The sequence below is a fragment of the Myxine glutinosa genome, chromosome 10 (assembly GCF_964187855.1).
Source record: "Myxine glutinosa chromosome 10, kmMyxGlut1.1, whole genome shotgun sequence".
Taxonomy (NCBI): Eukaryota; Metazoa; Chordata; class Myxini; order Myxiniformes; family Myxinidae; genus Myxine; species Myxine glutinosa.
In genome coordinates this window covers 62,086,974-62,102,915 of record NC_136270.1, presented here as the reverse complement: position 1 = coordinate 62,102,915, position 15,942 = coordinate 62,086,974, and the positions used below count along the sequence as shown (strand labels likewise).

Here is a 15,942-nt window from a genome sequence, read left to right as displayed (position 1 = left end):
GGGTTGGCTTTTTTCGGGCACCGTGGTTGTTGTTTTTTGGTCCCCTTTTTGAAGCAATGTTTTGGAGCAGGTATTCCTACAATGGATGAAAAACTACAAGGTGTTCCAATATCACCTTCACCTGGAATATTCTCCAAACCCAGAGTTAGCTAGACCTTTTGGCTATTAAAAAATATATAGGCAAGTGCAGCATGGCAGATGGTAATGATGACCGAGCATGATGCTCCCATTATTATATTTCAATACTTACACCTTGGAAAGGTCATCGTACTGCTTCTGGATGTTCTTTTGTAAGTTTCGGATCAAAGGGAGAATTGAGGCGGATCTGAAAGGAGTGCCGGCACAGACATTTGGGTACGTTCTCGTTTGAAAAGCAGACGTCACTTTGCAATGCTTTGTTGTGCAATATTTATATTCTAATGTGGATGAAACATCCAAGAAAATAGAAAACGCACTTCTCCAACATCCCTTCCCTCCTTTTCCCCTCTAAAAAGCAACACATGTTGTCAGGTGGTGCACAAGATCTCTAAAGATGTTACAAACAGACTGATCTACTTGTGACTAACACGGTGGGAAAGTTGATTAGCACACTCACCGCACTTTGAGTTGCTGCCCATGGAGGGTGAGAAGGTGTTGAGCCCACAGCAGGAAGAAGTGAACATGGCGAGAGGACTCCAGCATGGTAGCGGTGAAGTCCAGTGTTTTTTCTACGTAGATTTCTGGCAGAACACCAGCTACCACTTCAACTACAAACACAAGGACAGCAATTTTACTTCAGCGTCGAGTCAAATGTCGCTTTCGACGGCACCAGCGCTGGCATAGAAACGCTGCCGCAGCTGTGTGGATCATCCATAGCTATTTCTAAAAATATATCATTTAGGAAGTTGTCATAATAATATTACCATAATGTAGCTATCACGTATGTATGTACGTATGTATGTACGTATGAGGCTGAAATAGTGCCCCCTGGTGGTTTGTGTGCTATTCCAGAAGTGGGTGGGAAACTGAAGTGAGAATTCAATTGTAAGGATACACAGTGGGTGCAAAATTGGAGTCCACCTGAATCAATGCCAAGCTTTCTCAAATCACGATTTCAAGGACAAACTTGTCATTATATTGAAGATACATATCCACATTCTTCATTTCATTACAGTTATTACTGACTGACACTTTGTCTTAATAGAATAAATGAACGGTGAATATATTTGAGAGAAAGAAAAGTTGCGTGAGCAGTTTGACTATGCTCCGGAGTGCTTTACAACACTTTTGGGAAAATATTTAATTTGACATAATCCCTAAACTAATTAAATCAATCCCAAATGGAGCTGAGCAGTTCTCAAAGCAAAAGGGGGTCACACTGATTATTTATACGTAAAGACTGACTTGATTTTCCCCATAATAATAAGTGTTATGTCCTTAAGAGTTCATGGAAATCCCTTGAAAGTGCTTTTCCCTGTTTAAGAAGGACAGAACTTAAGTGCCCATCATAGACTGGCCCTTCAGCTGGCACAACCAATCGATCATGATCACAACAACACTGTACATGGTGTTACAAAATTCTGGAATCATAGGTTTATTGTGTATTCTTGTTTTTTTTCAGGATTAGAACCTATGAAAATGGATTACCATTTGGGGTCATTTGAGATCTGTTGTGTATGCCAACCGTCTGTGAACTTGAGGCATTGACAGATCACATTCGAAAGGAATGGAACAAAATCAGTATGGATACATACACTGTATACAGTTGTTGAAACTACAAAATGCAAAGCACACCATAGATTACAATTTGAACATTTGCTAGAATAAAAGCCTTTGATTCCAGAATTTTGTTACACCCTGTATATGTAATCCACAGTATGAATACAACAATACATCTAATCTACATCATCAATACAATACATCTAATCCACATCATTAATACAAAACATCTGATCCAATCTATCGTGAATACAACAATACATCTAATCCACGTCATCAATACAACAATACATCTATAATCCACGTCATCAATACAACAATACATCTAATCCACATCATCAATACAACAATACATCTAATCCACGTCATCAATACAACAATACATCTAATCCACGTCATCAATACAACAATACATCTATAATCCACGTCATCAATACAACAACACATCTAATCTACATGAATACAACAATACATCTAATCCACGTCATGAATGCAACAATAGATCTAATCCACATCATCAATACAATACATCTAATCCACATCATCAATACAAAACATCTGATCCAATCTATCGTGAATACAACAATACATCTAATCTACATCATGAATGCAACAATACATCTAATCCACATCATCAATACAACAATACATCTAATCCACGTCATCAATACAACAATACATCTAATCCACGTCATCAATACAACAATACATCTAATCCACGTCATCAATACAACAATACACCTAATCCAGGTCATCAATACAACAATACACCTAATCCAGGTCATCAATACAACAATACATCTAATCTACATGAATACAACAATACATCTAATCCAGGTCATGAATGCAACAATACATCTAATCCACATCATCAATACAATACATCTAATCCACATCATGAATACAACAATACATCTAATCCACATCATGAATACAACAATACATCAAATCCGCATCATGAATGCAACAATACATCTAATCCACATCATTAATACAACAATACATCTAATCCACATCATGAATGCAACAATACATCTAATCCGCATCATTAATACAACAATACATCTAATCCACATCATGAATGTAGTACATACTGTTGCGGATATGGGATTTACATCCATCCATATCCGCTTGTAAATATTCCCCTATTTCCTCAATACTCCCCAACTCTCCCCAATCCCCCATTCCCTAGTCCCACTTTCTGTAAACCACACTCTGTAGACCCGACCTCCCCCTATTTCCCCCCATTAAATGTCGCATCCAGGTCCACCGCATCTCACGTAGACAACTATAGGACATCTTGCTAGTTATTCTTAGTCTATGTCAGTTAAGGATTCGTTTCCATTTATTCTGACCCTTCGTTGCACCAGAATGTGATTGTATGGCACCGTTAGGAAGTTTAGGACCTCCCAATACCTCCCCGCAGCTCTTCCTCACAGTTCTCAGTAACAACAACAACAACAACAACAGCAGCGGCGGGCGCGGGAAGTGCGCGTCCTCACTCCGGCTTGGTTGGTAGGGGGTGTTGGGAGGGCACTAGGCCTTCCCAACGAGCCGCCATCGAACATGTGCTCGACGGGGTTACCAAATAGGGGCTCCCTGTCAGCTCCTCGTCAAGGGCGGAGCCCGGTAACCCCCGCACCCAATGGAAGCGGCGGACCGGCCCCAGTGGGGCGGAGCCAACCAGCCGAGGGCGTGTCACTCCCCGTTGAGCATGCGCAGCAGAGGGAGTGGTGACGTGAGATGCGCGCAGAGCTGAAGGAGAAAGGACGCACCCTCCGAGCGCCGAGAGACCTCTGCCATTAAGAAAGACCTCCCAAAGACTGAGCTGTATCCTGTCCCCGAGCCAAGGTGCACCTTGTGCCATCGGTCTACCTGCCATCAATCCCTGTGTGAGTCAGCCTTGTCCGTTTGTCCGTGGTCTGTCTGGGTCTAAGTAAGCCAGTTAGATAAGCTAATCTTTGCACTGTGTCACCTGCTGTAAATAACCTTGACTGCTCCTTTTCGTTTGTGTGGTATAAATAATAAATCCTGTTCCTCTTCTGTACGTCTTCGTCCTCTTCTTCCTCTTTCCATTCGATCGCTTTAGAGTTTTCCCCAATTGAATATCTGTGACGCGATTTGGCCAACGTTCGGGGTAATCGGGTAAACTGTACGAACACGGCGGCCATTCCGCTCGGTCAAGCAACATCTTTAGCCGTGTCCGTAACAATACATATTAAGTGACCTTTGCACACAAACGATATCGTTATAAATGCAATCGCTATTATTGTTAAACGTATAGGCCAGAATAAAGAAGTGGTTTTCCTCGTACAGGCTTTGCTGATAGCATTTTATGGGTATGCTATCATCGTAGCTGGCAAGATGGCCGAAAGGTATACACGCTCTCCTCTGAGCTGTCCAGTCTGGGTTTTAATCCGACAACTATAAACCGTCATCCTGGTGTTTCACAGGCAAGGAAATTGAATGTGTGTGCCATCCCTCGGATGGACATTCAACTGTCCGGTAGCAAATCAGTTGGTGGACGTTAAAGATCCCACGGTGCCCTTCACAAAGAGTGGGCAAGCTATCGCCAACATCCTCAAATTACAAATTCCGGCCAAAACGTCCCTTGTCAGAGTGGTGAAATATCCAGGATTGTAACCCTAATCAAGAAACTGCTTCAGCAGAACTGTAACGAGAGTGATTGGTACGTGTTTGTATCATGGCCGTCAAGTACACCACGCTACAGTAACTGATACACCATGTTTTCACATTTCCCTCAAACTAATCTTTCCACTTGTGCAGTTTTTTTTGTTGCAATGGGGTTTTAAACTGCGGCACTCACCAATTTATTTCCTGCTTTCCCAGCAGGCAATGTACGACTGCAGCCAAAGTATGGCCATGTGTACCAGGAATTGATGAATGCAACAAAAGCCTTGCCAAGGAATGCCATTAAAACTTGACCAACTCGTGACGTTATTTATCAGGCTTCTGTTTTGCTTTTACAGCATAAAGAAACCTGAGGCATATTATGGACTGTAAGAATATAATGTGGCCGTAAGCCTTCACAAATCAAATTGAATCCACCATTTTGGTTGTATGAGAGACTATCGTGATGAATGATGGAGCAGCCCAGATTCTTAGGAAAGGAACTGGGGTCCATGGATTTATAGCTCGGATACACACTTCTAGGAATGTTACCAGATGGCTTGCTAGATGCACAAACCGACTCGATCTCCCTCGGATCTCAAACCCAGCGACTCACTATGTGACGCTGGGATGCTCTCCATCACCTCCTCGATGACCCTCTTCTCATTGAGTCGGAAGCTCATCATGAGCGAGGTGGAAAAATCGTGAGTGGCGAGGACTCGGCGCACACTGCTGGGAGTGATGTCCATGTCCAGGTGGAAAGGGTCAAAAATCAGGTTACTGTCCAGTGAGTAGATTAGCAAACCTTCTGTGGAGGTAGCTGCCCATGCTCTCCCTGCAGGTCACAAACATCCTGAACCATAAGCCATCCCGCAATTATCTCCAGTAAAGTAAACAAGACAACACTTGCAAGTAATTTCATCAAAATTACTGTCCAAACATTTTGCTTTTCATAAAGACAATAAATAACCAAGTAACAGGAACACGAACGTGCAAAAGTCTCAGGTCAATAATAATCGTGTTTCAATTACTTTGCAATCGGTAAGAGGATAAAAGCTCTCTCAATTAAAGGGAGATGGTGATGGGCGGGAGTACCCTGAAAGCTGACCTGTTGGAGAGAATTGGAGTGACGTCACACAAACCTCAGGCTTGAACTTACGAGAGCTCATGTCACCTGTAACAAAGCAAAAAAAAAAGTGGAAACAACAGTTTGAAGGAGGCCAACAACTTGCTCAAGGGCAATATCACACAAGTCACAATGAGCAAATGGCATTAGAATGGTGGAAGCCGCAGAGGTGCTTCACGACATCTCGATCAGCCGAGGCTTTATTTATCAAGATCATTCGCACGTTTCTTCAGGAGGCAAAAGCCAAGCACTCACCTTTCCTGACACCGGGAAGGCCAAGCTTTGCGTCGGCACCATCTTCTGTACCTTCCGTCAGCCGCGCCAGGCTCCCAAACTGCGACATATTGCGCCGATCCAGGAACTCCTGCAGCAAGAAACACACATCCACTGCTTTCCACAGCATTCAGAAGTGGAGGAAAACCCTGACCGACCAGGTTGCGTAATGCAAAAGATCTTTAACAAAACATTCACAATCGCATCATTAAGCATCTGGCACCATTTTGGTTTTCTCCTCATCGTCATCAAAATTAACGTGGAGAAACTAAAACGAATTGACACAAGTGAAAATAATCAGGAAGAACGTTTCCTTCATATCTACATCAAAGTTCCATGAGCCATACATAGTCAAGGGGAAAAAATTGCCGTTTTGGAACAACAAGCTAAATTAGATATCTGCGATCACAAAGCTATCGCTAAGGGTAAGCCTCCCCCGGCTTACCCTTGGCACTCTCCCGCGACTTACCCTGAACCCACAATCCAATGATGGCCATATTATTTCAGACTATGATATGACCTTGACCTTCAACATTTATGATTATAGTGTAAATTAAGAAAATGTGTCCCCCATCTACAATCTATCCAGTAAACTCAAAATCATGCAAATCTGAGGAAATTTATTAAAGTTATGATCAAAACTTAGATGTTTTTTGTTAAATAGGTCACAATCTGAAAACAGTAGGCCAAGGTCAAGAAACAAATATCAGGTGCACAATTTCGGTGCAGGTGCACTACTATGATGCAAGAAGATCTTGGAAGGCCAAGTGGTCTTTGAGATTCCACATTGGCAATGTTGAGCGAACACAAAAAAGTGTTGTTTTTTTTTCAGACCACCATTTAACCTTGACCTTTAACCCGGAGGGGTATGATGTAAATTCTGTGTAAATGCGCCTTATTCTAGGATATCTAGAGAGCAATTTTGTTCCAATCAAACAAGCTTTAGGCGAATCATGGTGCAAATGTTAAAGTCTATAATTAGGTCATTACCTTATAATTGGGTCAACCCCGCCTACTTTTTATTCCCATTATTGATGCAACACTTTTTCCGAAAGTCCCAGCCGGATGCGAGATAGCTCGGAAATTGGGAGTGCAGGAAAAATAAAAATAAAAAAAATGGTGGTTTAGTGCTCCTTGGGGTCCAAGAATATCTGGGGTACCATTAAAAATTGGGGGCACCAATTGTAGAAATAAACCTACAACAGCTATGTCTCCCCCTATCCTATAAAAAAAACACCGTTTAGAGGCCATTTTTCCCCGCAAAGAGGGGGTTGGCCTTTTCGGGGACCGTGGTTGTTGTTGTTTTTTGGTCCCCTTTTTGAAGCAATGTTTTACGGCCGGATGCCCTTCCTGACGCCAACCCTTTTTGTCGCCTTTTTACGACAAGCAGGGAATTACCAGTGAACTGGTACTCAATTAGCCGACCTCGGAATGATGACAGGCTGAGTCAACCCCCCTGGCGTTAATTCAGCGATCGACCGGGATTCGAACCCAGGATCCTAGGATCCTAAGCTGGCACCCTCGCCGCTAGCCCAACACCAGGGATCGCCGCCGCCGCTAGCCCCTATCCTATAGAAGAGGCTTAATTAGACACACGTCTACGTAGTCCTTACTCCTTGCTCTGCTTGCACAAAACAAATCCGTACCAACACTTACCTCCATGGCATCCAGGGAGTGGTTACAAGAAATCTCAAACTTCTTCATGAGCAACTGTTCCTTGACGTTGTAAATGCACACGTTCTTCGAGTGCCCTCCAGCGAGAACGGTCTCCCCATCAGCGGAGTAACACAGGGTCGTGAAAGCCCTGCAAAAACCACCACGTGACTTCAGCTTTCCTCAAAGAGGAATGGTCTCAACTCTGAACACTTAATCTCTTCATTTGTCTGAACCTGGTTCTTTTCTTTTCAACAAATGTCAAGACTTGTAGAGAAACTAAACAATAATTATACAGCAATACCCCGTTTTACGCCATTTCGCCCTACGTCAAATCCGACTTTACGCCACTCTTCTAGAGTAAATTTCAGTTCAGCGAACGTCATTATGTGCGACTTTACGTCACTCCGACATCATAATCGGAGGACGTGAAAAAAATATATTTAAAATAAATAAAATAGTACATAAAAATTAACAATAAAAGAAGCTAAAAAAACAATTTAAAATACAATAAAAAGCACATTAAAATATTTTTTAAAATGTACATATACGTACGCGTAGCTGCTGGTTCTCATTCAAAACAAAGGCGACGCCATATGCATTTTGTCCTGTGCTGTGGTCGCGTGCTTGCTTTGCCTTTCGCTGTTATTTTTGTGATTATTCCTTTACTGTGTAAAGGTTCCTTTACTGTGTAAAACAACCAACGCAACGTGGCAACGGCGAAACATGCCGGCTCGGACGACCGTGACCGTGTCATGCCTCGAGCCGGGGTGCCTCGCCGGCATCCGGCGTCGACGAACCGATCGACGTGTTCATGTGCACATGTGCATGGATTTGCAAATGCCTGCCTGTACGTCGTCGTTTCTGCGTATATCGCATCGTCCAAAAAAAAAGAAGCAAGCAACTTCGGCCGCTCGAGGAAAGACGGGGCACGCCTACGACTAGGAGGCGAGCGTCGATCCCCGGGGCGGCCGGTTCATGGAACCCTGAGCTCGTTCGTTCGTCACAGACGACACGACACGACCACCGGTGAAACTGCTCGGACACGTTGGGTAAAGCACGCCGTGGTGAAGCGGGCCGCGGAGCCACTCGGCACACAAGCCAGCTCACGGTCGACACGTCCGTGCCGGTCACCCTGTTCGAGGAGAAGACCCGACCGATAGAAAACAACGGAGGGACTCCCGACGGGGAGCGGCAAAGATTCAGGGTGAAGCCGCAGCCTCCTCCAGTTATTTACTCTAGTTTTACGGTGTTTGTCTTCATTTTAAGGCATTACGCCCGGTTTACGTCAAAAACCGAGTTACGTCACGGCTTATGGAACCAATTAATGACGTAGGCTGGGGTATTGCTGTATAGGCAAACACGCATGACATGCCGTTTGCAGTTAACTTCCTAAAAATGCCCGTGACAACTAAAATAAGGAAATTTTGATGGAGACAATGCTCAAAACTGTCTGTCAACACTGATGGGATGGAGGACTCAGACATCCAAGTTTGCTATGTCCGGAGCAGGGGAATGGGGGTGGGATTACATGATAATGCAAATAGGAACCAAAGGTACTGGAGACCAGGGTGGTTTGTGCATTATCAAGAGAACACGATTTCATGAAAATGACGCTTCAACAAATACAGGAAGAGGGAAGAAACCAGGACACCCCGCTTGTGTACGTACAAGTAATCATCCGGCAAAGTGTACAATGGTTCCTGGATTCCACCTGTGCTAAACTTTGTAAACTAATGTTCCAACCAAGTGCAAAAACTAAATATATGTCCAGGACCTGTGGCTCACCCTACTTGAAGTTTAAGGCCTACACTCCTAAGTGACCAATAGTCCCAAATGCCAGACCCAAAATGAAACTCAATCCATGGCACAATTGAGAGGACAAAGAACTTCTTTAGGAAGGAGCCAAGTGGTATCTCTACTTTAATACCTTTTCACTTCATCTTGTTTGAGAATGACCGGAACCTCTTCTAGAATACAAACATTACCATCCATTCCCCCTTTTGCGTGTTAATAATAAGATGCACAACAACATTACATACTTGCCCTTGGTGAGCTGCTTAGCTGTGATTTGGTCCACCTCTCGGCGACCCACGGCCAGGTCGTGTCTGCCTTCAATACACCCCGTTTGCCGCGTGCTCTCCACGTTGCAGAAGGCCACCTGGCCGTCGAGTGTGGCAACTGCAATCTCCTTTCCATCGGGTCGAAAGGTCACGGCCAAAGCTGTTTCAACATGTATTACTTCTCATTTGAACTACAATAGCCTCAAAAGAAATATACAAGAATCAAACTTGAATGATCAAAGTACTGAAAATGAAAATCAATAAAGCAGGAAGACTGGGCAGTCTGCACGGAATTCAGAGTAGGTCACGACCAGGAATAAGCATTGAGTACCAGTTCACTGGTAATTCCCTGCTTGTCGTAAAAGGCGACAAACAGGGTTGGTGGCAGGAAGGGCATCCGGCTGTAAAACATTGCTTCAAAAAGGGGACCAAAAAACAACAACAACCACGGTCCCCGAAAAAGGCCAACCCCCGCTTTGCGGGGAAAAATGGCCTCTAAAGGTGGTTATTATATTTATTATATCACGACCCCCATGACCCTGCAATTTTAATCGCATGTCGTGCCACTTTGTCGGTTGATTCATAATATCCGTGTTCTTAATGTTCATATGTGTACAAGCACCTTTAAGTGAGCAGTGCACACGGGGGTAAAATAAATAAATGAAATGTACGCACCATCAGAGTTGAGCGTGATAGTTTCACGGTTGCCCTTCCCCTCAAAGACGTCCCATACTTTCACAGTTTTGTCCCAGGAAGCACTCACAAGCAAGGCCTGGCTGGGACTAAAACACAAGCTGCTCACGGGACCTTGATGTCCAGCCAACACCTGCATGCAAAGCCCACCCACACATCCAGGAAGATAAAGAAAATATTTAATTAAATACTATCGGCTGGAACTCCGACAGACGACTTCAAAAAACGCAGCTGGTAAACACCAAAGGTCTAGTTCTACAGTTATGTCCAACTTCACTTCAAATTGACACACATATTAAATAATGGTTTACACAAATTGTATGAAGTAGAAAAGATGCAAATTGTTATTTTTCTGGAAACAGTTATTATTGAGAAAAATGAAAGTTAAAGCAACACCGAGCCACTTGAGATTACACCTACTTCCCGCAGCATCACTGTAGCTTTCACTCCCGGTCCTATAATCCTATTGACTGGTCGGCCTTACCTCCAGCAAGCGGCCGGTCTGCAAGGTCCATACAAATATGTCGAAACAATCCTTGGCTCCGGCGCACACCACTTCCCCACTGGGATCCACCGCCAAGCTGCCAAACTGTGCCATCCGCGGCGAAGTGAACGTGCGGAAGTTTCGATAGCTGGATAGGGAGGAAGATTGGAAAACAGGCTCAAAGAAAGACCAATTTGTGGAAATGAATAAAAATGATCAATCACAATCTGCTGAGAGGGTTTACATGATAATTATCATAGATTTGATTTGCAAAAAAATACAACCACCAACACCACCACCACCAGCACCAGAACCAGAACGACTATCACTGAAACCTTGTGGGGTTGGCCGGGGAGTGCTTTTGGCCCATTTTTCAGAACCGAATGGACAGGCCTGACAATCAAATGGAGCTGATCTGGGTAGGAATTTGGATTGCATGCTTAATGTGAAAACAATGTGTGAAATTGGATAAAGGCTGTGATTGTGGAATCAAAGATGGTGAAGAAGATGCACCAGGAAACTGATGGATTGTATCAACTGAAAGAGAATAAAAGCACGTTTCACACCGATGACATACAGCTAACATTTTGAGCATTAACCATTGGTCAGAGCAAAACAGCTCCTTTTATTCCTCTTTGCTTTAACGAAAGGCCAACTTGAGACGTTGTGCTTCACATCAATTCATAGGCCGGTAAACGTAATCGACCTTCAGTTGATAGAATACATTCGTTAGCCTGGCCTCCGATGCACCACGCTAGTATTCCGAGAGGTGTAGGAAATGCAGGACAAACCGATGAAGATCAAAGGCTCGGACGGAGCCGTCGAGTGAAGCGCTGAGCAGGACAAAGCCCGTAGAGGTGAATGTGACGGCGGTTACGGAGCTCGTGTGCTCCGTGAATGTCACGAAGCAAAACCCGGATGTGGTGTTCCACACCTTCACCTGCGGGTCGTTACCGGCGTCGCTCAGGTCATTTGAACAGCAGGAGCGCAAGATCTACAGGTCATCCACTCATTCTTGGTCAGACAGAGTAAAACAACATTTAGCAACACGGAAACAAAAGCACTTTGCGTTCTCGTCTGCACATGGACAAGAAGGTAAATCGATTTGCAACATCAGACAATCCAAGAGTTTATACACGATGAACACCGCAAAATGGATTTCACGAACCACCCTACCTGGAAGCCAAGATGAGAATAAGCAGGAAGGCCGGAAGCAAGTTAATAGATTTGAAGTTATTGTTTTTCCATCAGGATTCAATAATCCCATCGGAAGGGTGACACACTTACCTGTCGTAGGTTAATGGTTATTAAAAGGAGCCACTCAAAGGTGAAAAGAAGCCGATGATGAAGAAACCACTCGATGAAGTTTAACAATGGTGAAGTTGGATTGGACCACAGTAGCTTTATCTAACTAACGTTTCTGACGATAGTGGGCATTGTATGGTTCGATTCCATGGAGGATCGATCGAACAGGTAACAGACAGAGGGCTATTGTTTGGGATGATATACACGATGACGCAAAGGAAAACACCGAGCATCTTACAGGTGGTACAAACACGTACCGGCAAAACCGCCACAGCACTCGGGAATGCAATCGGGCAGCACCGCAGCCCATCCGGTCGAGGTAGAGAAAAATACTACAGAGCATATACGGTAATTATAAGACTAATGATAACAAAACGTAGACTTAAAATAAATAAAGAAAAATTAATGTTACCAGAAAATAAATTTAACAAGGGGAAAAATAAATTATTACCAAAGGAATTAAATTACAAACAAGACCACCTGGAAAACTCGAGTTTGCAGAACGAGGATGAACATGAAGGAAAATGGATGGAACTTAACAGTCATTCTCGTTGGTCACGGTGGCTGGTTTTGTGAGTCAAGTGGCGGCAGCACTTAAGTCATGTGTCAATCATTTATCAAAGTCCAATGTCTCCATGTAAAACAATAAAAATAAAAATAAAACACCTTTAGAGGCCATTTTTCCCCGCAAGCGGGGGTTGGCCTTTTTCGGGAACCGTGGTTGTTGTTGTTTTTTGGTCCCCTTTTTGAAGCAATGTTTTACGGCCGGATGCCCTTCCTGACGCCAACCCTTTTTGCCGCCTTTAACGACAAGCAGGGAATTACCAGTGAACTGGTACTCAATTTGCCGACCTCGGAAGGATGACAGGCTGAGTCAACCCCCCTGGCGTTAATTCAGCGATTGACCGGGATTCGAACCCAGGATCCTAGGATCCTAAGCCGGCACCCTAGCCGCTAGCCCAACACCAGGGATGTAAACAATATCACATGTAAAACAATCATGAAATATATTTTGGTTTAATATCGAACTACTTTTGATCACGTGGAATACCGTGCAATGTCCACATATACACACAGACCCACAGTTTTATGGGGTTGTGGGGAAGAAGGGAATGGGGAAGAGTGGGGAGGAGGAAGAAATATATAAAAGGTGAGCTGCATTATTTAGTTCATCAGCAAGAGGAACGTGCAGAAACTTTTTAAGCCGCACCTTGCCATCATCGCCACCAGTCGCCACGTACTGCCCATCCGGCGAATAGCTCAGGGTCACCATATTGTTGAAGTGTCCTTGCTGTTTGAGGATATACGACTCGCTCTGCCACTCCCACACGAGCAGTTGCCCGTATCCTGGTGGGATAAAGCAACAGCATAATCATCCATAAAGGAGATGCAAATGAAACACCGCTACAAACAAATGAAAAAACTTCCCATCTCGAAAACCCCACAAGGTCACTTCACCAACAACGATCTCATCACTTGCCTGAAATGAATCTGACAAGGATATTAGAGATCATGACGTATGAACATAACAAAGATAAAATTGATATTCAAAAGAGATGCACAAAAGGGAAAGATTCAAATTGATCATTACGTTGGATTTACCAACAATTACATTTACTCAGTGAAACTCGTATAAATGGACAAGGATCACGTGAGAGGAACAAAGAGACGGACGAGAGCAGGATGGGGAGCATTTGGTAAATAAAATAATGTCCTGAAGAGCAAACTGCCCTCGTGTGTGAAAAGGAAGGTTTACGATCTGTGTGTTTCAACAGCAATGGCATGTAGAAGCGACATGTGGTGTATGTTCTAACAGCAATAGCATGTAGCTGCGACATGTGGTGTGTGTTCCACCAGCAATGGCATGCAGCAGCGACATGTGGTGTGTGTTCCACCAGCATGCTGCAGCAATGACATGTAGCAGTGACATGTGGTGTGTGTTCCATTACCAATCAGCTTGCTATCGCTTGCCAAGCCAGCAGTTCAACAACAAACAACAACAGGCATTTTAAGGCCATTTTCCCTGCTAGAGCGGGGGTTAGCCTTGCGGTCCCCATGACAATCTTCTCCATTTTGCCCTATTTTCTGCATCTCTCCTTGTTAACCCCCTTGCCCGCATTTCTTCTTCCACCATCTTTAGCCAAGTCTTTCTCGGTCTTCCCCGTCCTCTACTTCCTTCCACATTCATTTCCATCACTCTTCTCAACCAGTCACTTTAATCCTTCCTCAACACATGACCAAACCATCTCAACCTATTTCTCTTCACAGCATCAATCACAGGCTCTAATCCCATCATCTTTCGCAATTCATCATTTGTCTTCCTCTCTCTCAACGATACTCCGCACATCCACCGAACCATTCGCATTTCCACCCTTTCCAGCCTTCGTTGCTGCTCCACGTTCATTACCCATGTCTCGCTCCCATAAATCATAACACTTCTCACACATGCAGCATACACCTTTCCCTTTAGCTTCAACGACACTCCCCTCCTCGTCAGCACTCCACTCAGTTCCCGAGACTTCTTCCATGCACATCTCACTCGAGCAACTGTTGCTGAGTCTGACCCACCTTCTCCATTCAGCATGTCTCCTAGGTAACAAAATGTTTTCACACCTTCCAGCTTTACGCTGTCTCCAAGATCCAACTCAACATTTCCTCCATCTGCAGCTCCCTCTGTGCACACCTTACACTTGAATGTAGCTGCCACACTGGTTAATGACCCTCTCAAACCACCACGTTTTTGATGAACCCACTCAGCGCACATTGTACATTGAATGGAATTCACTCCGACACCCTTCCTGCACACAGCAAACGGCCACTTCCCAGTTCTTTCCACCTCACCACATGCTTTACCACTTGCCATCACCTTCGTTTTTCTGATATTCACCTTCAGACCTTTTGGCTCCATACATTCCTTCCACTTGTTCATCGTCTCCTTCAATCCATCCATACTTTCTGCAATCAACACCAGATCATCTGCATACAACTCCCACAGTAAACCCTCCTTTACGTTCCGAGCCAGCACCTCCATCACAGCTACAAATAGTAGTGGACTTAGTACCGACCCCTGATGCACTCCCACCTTCACCTCAAACTCACCACTGTTCCCGTCCTTCGTCCTTACAGCTGTGTGCGCTCTTTTGTACATTGCCATCACTACTCTGATCAACCATTCCTCCACTCCTAAATTCCTCAATGCCCATGTCACTACTTCACGTAGAACCCTATCGAATGCTTTCTCCAGATCAACAAACCCAAGAAACAACTTCTTCCTCTTCTCCATGTACTTCTCCTGCAACTGCCTCACAATAAAAAGCACCAGCAGTTCCTTATCAATATTTTCGTTGGAGTGTCTATAAGTCACTTGGTGAGCGCTCTATAAGCTGATTGGTAATGGAACACACCTCTGGCATTGAACAAACAAGGAGAAAACATTGATCACCACGAAAAGAGATGTGCAAACATGTGTTTGTGTAACCAAAAGGAGCAAGAAAACAAACGAACGAGTCAGATTTTTTTTTTTAACCTTAACATTCTGGTCACAATCAAAATGTATGCGGTACTCCCAAGTGGAACAGACGCTCGTCTGCTGAAGGAGGGCGGTCATAGTCAGGCTGCATTATGTGATAGAGTCTTGGGGGTCTTAAAGGGTTTTGGGTATCTAAAGGGTCTAAAAGGTTTTGCTGACATCTTTTGCCCTGTACACGTGACGCGTGGTTGCCCATCTAGGCTCCCTCTCCCCATTGTTTTTTTTTGTGAATATTAGATTGTTCTTCACGGTTTGTTTAAATATGTTTAAACTTTCCCCTGCATTATTCAGTGGTATATTATAACATGCTGCTTTTCTTCCTATTTAAAAGGCTCTTTTCAATTTCCTCTCCAACTCATTCTACTTCAAAAAAATATTCAATCTCTTATAATTCTCCCTCACTACATGCTCGAAATTCAAATTCATTCCACCCCTCCTCTATCATTCTAAAACGGATCGCTAACTTGAAAATCACAATAAACCCAAT

General features: G+C 44.0%; 1 protein-coding gene across 2 annotated transcripts in view; it reads right to left on the bottom strand.

The window, feature by feature from the left end:
* The window catches only part of LOC137434165 (periodic tryptophan protein 2 homolog), a 44,881-nt gene that overhangs the window by 794 nt on the left and 28,145 nt on the right, over nt 1–15,942 (bottom strand). The window contains exons 10-20 of one of the 2 annotated variants that reach the window (XM_068126893.2): nt 13,137–13,273; nt 11,413–11,561; nt 10,622–10,769; nt 10,120–10,270; nt 9,424–9,604; nt 7,385–7,532; nt 5,711–5,819; nt 5,438–5,503; nt 4,946–5,164; nt 596–746; nt 251–325 (exon numbers count right to left, since the gene is read on the bottom strand). In XM_068126893.2, the coding sequence (XP_067982994.2) occupies nt 251–325; nt 596–746; nt 4,946–5,164; nt 5,438–5,503; nt 5,711–5,819; nt 7,385–7,532; nt 9,424–9,604; nt 10,120–10,270; nt 10,622–10,769; nt 11,413–11,561; nt 13,137–13,273 (1,534 nt within the window). Of the gene's footprint in view, nt 1–250; nt 339–595; nt 747–4,945; nt 5,165–5,437; nt 5,504–5,710; nt 5,820–7,384; nt 7,533–9,423; nt 9,605–10,119; nt 10,271–10,621; nt 10,770–11,412; nt 11,562–13,136; nt 13,274–15,942 lie in introns of both variants that reach the window. The other variant, XM_068126891.2, reaches the window with a different exon arrangement.